The following is a 6,571-nucleotide window of genomic DNA, read 5'->3' on the forward strand; positions in this document are numbered from 1 at the left end:
TCTTTTCATGTCTGAGCTAATATGCAGATGTATATGTAAGCATGTTTTCGGTGAAAGAATACATAATATATATATATATATATATATATATATATATATATATATATATGTGTGTGTGTGTGTGTGTGTGTGTGTGTGTGTGTGTGTGAGTTAGATCACGATACACACATGTAGTTACTAGAATTTATGATGATATAATGACCTTATGATGAATAATGTAATATAGCACTAGGTTGTGTAATTAAGTTTACTTTTTAAATGATTAGAGATACATAGGTCTAAAGGGACTACATATTAGTTGTGGGGTTTGTAAATGTGCCAGTTTTACAAATCTACCTCTTATAATTAGATTAGACCTTAAGAGATAAGATATGCCCAAGCATAAGCTTACTATAGATGACAATAAGGCTTAAAAAGAACATAATGATGTTGAAGCACAATGGGGTTCCAAGTGTGCAACTAAGTGTTGGCACAAGAAATTAAGAATTTCATAAGTAAAGAATTTAAGGTAACTTATTGGGCAAGGCCCTGTGTACTTAAGGAGTACTATAAGAACTAAATTCATAATGCATGATAAGTAAATTAAAACAAGTTACACAAAAATTAAAACTCATGCCCTGAAAGATATGGTGACCTATAAATGGATTTGACTTGTTGCATGAGTTAGCACCAACCCCGTGGATGTTGAATTAGATGTGGTGGCAATTTCTTTTTGGCCCTGTCCTGGTTACTGAAGGTAAACCAGTCCCCAACTACAATAGCTTAGGGGACAAGGACTCCTTTTAGTTGGAGGTCTAGCTCCATACGCTAGCGGTAGTGCACTATAACTTTTAAAGAAAAAAAATGCCTTGACAAAGAGTTCTGGACTCTTGGCGCCGGTAAATGTGGATGCTCTTAGAGGATAATAATAAACTATAAAAAAATAAGCGTATAAAAATACACTCCTAAGTAGACTTGTGAGCCTAGAGCAGTTTGGGTAGTGGTGATTCCATAAAGAAGAAGAAAAGAAATCGAAACAGTAAATGTAATATATAATGTAGAGAGCAAAATAATAAGATAAATGAAAGATCTTTAGGATATGCATGTGTGTTCAATCTCTTAGTTAGAGGTTGAATCGAGTCATTCCCGTAGGGAGTCAGGATTGGGCTTGTGTTGAGCCACAAACTTAGTTGGAGTTCGATTGGGTTAGTAACCTATTTGTGTCCGTTATTGAAGGATAAGTGATCTTGTTCTTGCTGAAACATGTAGTTAGTCTCACTCTTACTTCTTTTCTTCCTTTCAGGTACCTGTGTGAAGGCACATGTCGAAAATGATGAATGTTGTGGACTCGAACACCCCTGGAGCCGATTCTAGACTCTTTTATTTTTGAAACCACAATTATATTTTGGATTGTTTTGTATATCGGGTCGATTGTGTTACAACCAGTCATTGATTTTTAAAAGTCTTAAAAAATATACATGCATGTTGTAATCACATGATCAAAAACTTGTTTTATGCTAAAATAATGCTTATAAAACTATCTATAGGGTCTTCTTATTAACAAAAAATAAAGTTTAAAATTTTTGAAAAGCTAAAGCTTATATTAGGTGGGAGTAGGTACTCCAGGAGCACCTTATCATTAAAGCCAAAACAAAATACTCACTCACCATAAAAAATATAAAATGCTCAATCTATCAAAATAGCGATTAAGATCCGATCATAATCCGACCCGATCAGAATCCGTCCCACTTTGAAATAGCGCAATGTTGTCATTATCGGTATCGGCCCTGAATCGTTGAGCTGCCAATTCATCTGTATCGGCCGGATACGCACCCATACTGATAACATTGCTCTAGAGTCATCAGACATAACAATAACTTTCATCTAAAAAAAGGTCATAACCATAACATGTTCGGAACTGGGCCAAATTGGACCCGATCCGTTAACAGCCCTAGGGCTCTGGGGGCAGGGGTTACAGACCAGGGGGTCGCGACCCCCTGCTTCCAAAGCCCCACTCCTCCCAACGGTCATGAGAGTAACGTCCAGATTCCATTCTTTGTTCTTCAGTCTGCTTGTTGGTGAGGCTTGGATGCAACTGTCTTGGGGAGCCAAACCCTAACGACCATTTGGTGGATTCCCCATTGTAGATTTCTACAGATAAAAACAGGTTTTGGTGGGATTCTAGCGTCTGATCAGGATGGGAGTGGGAGGAAGGGGAGGAGGAGGAGGGTTTTGGGAATTGCTAAAGCCATTGGCGAGATACGAAGACATCGATTTCCTGAGAGACAAGAAGGTCGCGGTAGACCTCTCCTATTGGATCGTTCAGCACGAAACCGCTCTCAGAGAAAGCGCGAGGAATCCCCATCTGAGACTCACCTTCTTTAGAACCATCAATCTTTTCTCCAAGGTGAGGTCTATTCCTTGTGTACCCATTTGGATTCTGTGGGTATTCTTTCGTGGGTAGTCAATTTTTTTTTTTTGCTTTTTTCATATATTTCGCCCGTTTTCTTCATGGTAGTGCTAGTGAAAGTTTGTAGGGAGAGTTTTTGGCGTTTCAGTTTTGTGGGTATCCCTTTGTCGGTGATTGGGTTGTGGAGTTTCCTCTCTTCTTTTGTTTTCCTTTTTTTCTGTTTTATATTTGTTCATCTTTTTTTTTTAATGGTGGACTGGGTGAAAATTCACAATAGTTAACTTGGTTTTATAGTTTGGGGCATTTCCGGTCTTCGTTGTCGATGGGGATCCCTCTCCCATGAAGGCAAAGGCTAGGATCGAACGGTTCTTTCGGATGAGCGGTCTCGATTCGTCTGATTTACCGGAGGCTGATGGTATTTCTGTTGCCCGGAATGGGAAATTCACCAAATGCGTCCGAGAATGTGTGGTTAGTTTTACTTCCTTTTCACATATGATTGTTAGTGCTGTAGCTGTTGTTTTTGTTTTGGTTATCAAATAACTGTCTTTTTGGCCTTTTAGGAATTCCATCTTTGGTGATTGTCGATATTTTGAACTTGTGTTGCTTGTTGCTTTGTGCTTCTGTATGGGTTATTCTAGTTTCAGCTTGACATTTACACTTTGTTATGATGACCAAATGAGCTTTCTCCGAGAGTCATAGTCCCCATGCATGTTTCCTTGTTTACTGAACTCCCCATGTTTTGTGCTATAATGGAAGCTACGTGGTTGGCAAATGAACCATTGGTTCCATTTCTTGTTCTGGCACACTGTTGGGTGGACATAAGTGCACCAATCAGTTAAAAATTGGCAGCTATTTGTGTGTTGATGCACATGGCATTGGCAAAATGCAAGATGAACAAGAATGCTTATTTGTTGAAGCTTATTGTAATATGTTGTTGACTTACCTTTAAGAGAAAACAGTCATTTTCTATTTTCATTCATCAAAGAAAGACTAAGGCTATGTTTGGGAGTGTTGAATTGGAGGTTGTGTTGTGGTTTCTGCCATGCTTTCATACTCTCTTCCTGTTTGGGAGCAGTGGCATTGCTGAAACAATGTGTTGGGACTGGTGTTGGCAGGCCCAACACCACATTTCAACACCTTCCACGAGAGGATGTTTTTGGCAACTCCATCTCTCAACATCACACGTTGGCAAAACGATATTTTGGCAACATGCTGAAACTGTGTTTCCATCCCATTGCATGGCTCCCAAACATATCCTAAGTTGCAATTGAAACTTAACTTGCAATTTTGTATACTCAACACCATCTTTTTCAATTTGGTGGATCAGCTTGCATGATTTTCTATGTCAACTCATAGCATGTTGGTGTTATGCACTTTTTCATGTTCCTGTGCAATGTTCTGTTCTTAAGCCATATATTTGCATTCTTTTCTTTGTGAGTAAACTATGTCGATCTCCAGATAGCAGGAAACATAAATACGTGGTTTTAGCAGAAGTAAATGAGATGATTATACGAACTATCACACATAGCAAAACAGAATGTGGAACATGAAGCACAATGGATTGTGTTCAGGAAGCAAACTTCCAGGGCAGAATGTTTCCACCTGGAGAAGCTAGTTGTTTATAGTTATGAATGACACTTTCAGTAACTCCAGATGAAACCATTTCCAAGTTCCAAGCCAAGCTGCCTATTATAACATGATGTTATTTGGTATGATATCAGCAAGCCAAAGGTTTGGCATTGATGAAAAAAAAGATGATAAGGTACGTTTGGAGAATTCATCAGTTTGCTTAGATTGAAGAAACAAGACTCTGCTCACCTGTTTTGTTTGGTTGTGGATTTTTTTGGGTCATGGCATTTCTGTTGCTTCATCTACTTGAGCTGCATCTTGTTGTGTTGTTATTATGATATGATAGTTATGGTCAAGGGTAATATGCTGATTTGAAAGTCAGCATAGTTTTAACATTCTTAGATTTGCATGTGGTTTCAGTTTAATATAATTGTGGCATTTGCAACCACAGGAGCTGCTTGAACTATTGGGAATGCCTGTTCTACAAGCAAGATCTGAGGCAGAAGCTCTTTGTGCACAGTTGAATGGTGATGGACATGTTCATGCTTGCATAACTGCTGACAGTGATGCATTTCTGTTTGGAGCTAAGTGTGTAATAAAGGATCTTAAGCCTAACTGCAAAGTGAGTTTGAAATTATCTCTTTTAAAGTTTTTTTTTTTTACCATAATTTTTTTGTCCTTTTTAGCATTCCTAAGAAAAGGGATTTGTATTCAATGCTAATCTATTCTTGGCTATTTCTCGCGATAATATCGGTTTGGTGATAAATCTCAGGACTTAAAAAATAACAAAAATAAGTAAGAAAAATTCATGGTTAGACAAAAAAGTACATAAATAATAAAAGAAATAAGTAAAATATGTAAAAGAAAGAAGAAAAACATATTAAAAATGTAAAAAATAAATAAAAAGTAAAACTAATTGATAATATTGTGATAATATTGCGATAATATTGTGATAATATCATGATATATATAAATTTCCAATATTTTGAAAATATCACGATATTTTACCTTTAATATTGTTTTTCCATCATATTGCAATACTATCGCAATATTTTCAAAATATCGCTGATATCCATGACTATGGTTGAAACAGAACTTTTATGATTAACTTTTTTTTTCTTAATTACAGGGTAAAATTACCAGAATCTCAATTTTTTATAGTTTTGTAATCATATCTTCATCATCTTATGCAAAACATGAAGCAATTAATCATGGAATAAAATGCTGACTTTTGTATGGCTTTTAGTATTCTTTGAATTTACTAGTCTGACATCCTCATTCTTTGCAGTTCGTGCACACACACACGATCATCTTCTCATCAAGCCTTATCCCAGTTGCATAGGTCGGCTAAAAGTTTACAAAAAGTCATGGCAGAGAAATTGCTACTTTTTTGCTTTTCTTATTGTGTTTTTCCACTATGCTTTGTTAAAATAGGTGCTAGGATCATTCTTGTTTTTATTATGTTGCTATTATTAAGCTATAGCCCATGAAAGATGTTTATCTCTTATTTTTCTGGTGCAGGGATCATTTATTGAGTGTTACCATATGTCAGATATTGAAGCTAGACTTGGATTGAAGAGAAAACAATTGATTGCTATTGCCCTTTTGGTTGGAAATGACTATGATCTAAGTGGAGTGCAAGGAATTGGTTTCAGCAATGCTGTCCGCTTTGTTAAGTTATTTCACGAAGATGATATCCTGAAACGGTACGTAATGTTATAGACCATTGCAGTTCTTATTCATGTTGGTTACACTAGTGCCTTTGTCCTGATGAAAGTAGTAGCTATTTGTCTTTTGATATGTGTCATTTTGGTACTCAGATTGCATGAAGTGGGGAAGAAAGACCCCAGATTACTCTTTCATGGTTTGAAAAATGTGGGGGGTAATGATGCTGCAGATACAGACCCCTCGACAAAGCGTAGGCTTAGCCACTGTTCATATTGTGGTCATCCTGGTACAAAAGGAGCTCATTCAAAGCTTGCCTGTGAATATTGCAATGTTAATGGTGATGAAGGTTGCACCCGGAAGCCTATGGGCTTCAAATGTGCATGCACTAGCTGCTGTGAGGTAATTTATTTTGCTTGCCTATTAGACACATCCTCATCTAGTTTCTAGGTTCTTTAATGCGCCTGTTTTATGGTGGTGTTGCTACTTTTAGACCAGAACTACATTACTTTTATGGCTTTTGTGCTGTCACAAATATCACTGGTTCTCTGGTAAATTTTATAAAGTGTGAAATTCAAGATAAAACCACAACAGATTCATTTTTAGTATTTTATTAGTTTATGTCAAGTTTGTAGCCAAAAGTGCCAGGTGAAATCAAGGGATTGACCCTCCAGGCACCCATGCATCACATAGAAATTAACCAATGTGCATTGTCTCCATGCCTAGCATCAGTAGGGGCCCTTAAAAACTGTTTATTTTTTATTTATAAGTTTTTAAAACATTTATAGACCTAAGTAACTTCTTACAAATGTTTCAATAATGTTTCTAAAAACCTAAGCATCTATTTTATTTATAATTTTAGCAACATATTAATTCTAATATACTAAGTTGTTATAAATGTTTTTAATTTTTTAAGTTTACCATCCATATTTTTAGGTTAGCCACTTG

At 36.5% G+C, this 6,571-nt stretch overlaps 1 protein-coding gene across 1 annotated transcript; it reads left to right on the top strand.

Moving 5' to 3' along the window:
- The first annotated feature begins 2,079 nt into the window (after positions 1–2,079).
- Positions 2,080–6,178, top strand: LOC149817647 (5'-3' exonuclease family protein). The gene is made up of 6 exons (XM_089985480.1): positions 2,080–2,386; positions 2,684–2,857; positions 4,410–4,580; positions 5,480–5,664; positions 5,779–6,020; positions 6,117–6,178. The coding sequence occupies exons 1-6, from the start codon at positions 2,177–2,179 to the stop codon at positions 6,176–6,178; spliced, it is 1,044 nt and encodes a 347-aa protein (XP_089841606.1). The 5' UTR covers positions 2,080–2,176.
- The last annotated feature ends 393 nt before the right edge of the window (positions 6,179–6,571 follow it).

This window comes from Nuphar pumila, chromosome 13, assembly GCF_984573655.1.
Source record: "Nuphar pumila chromosome 13, dmNupPumi1.hap1.1, whole genome shotgun sequence".
In the NCBI taxonomy this organism is placed as follows: Eukaryota; Viridiplantae; Streptophyta; class Magnoliopsida; order Nymphaeales; family Nymphaeaceae; genus Nuphar; species Nuphar pumila.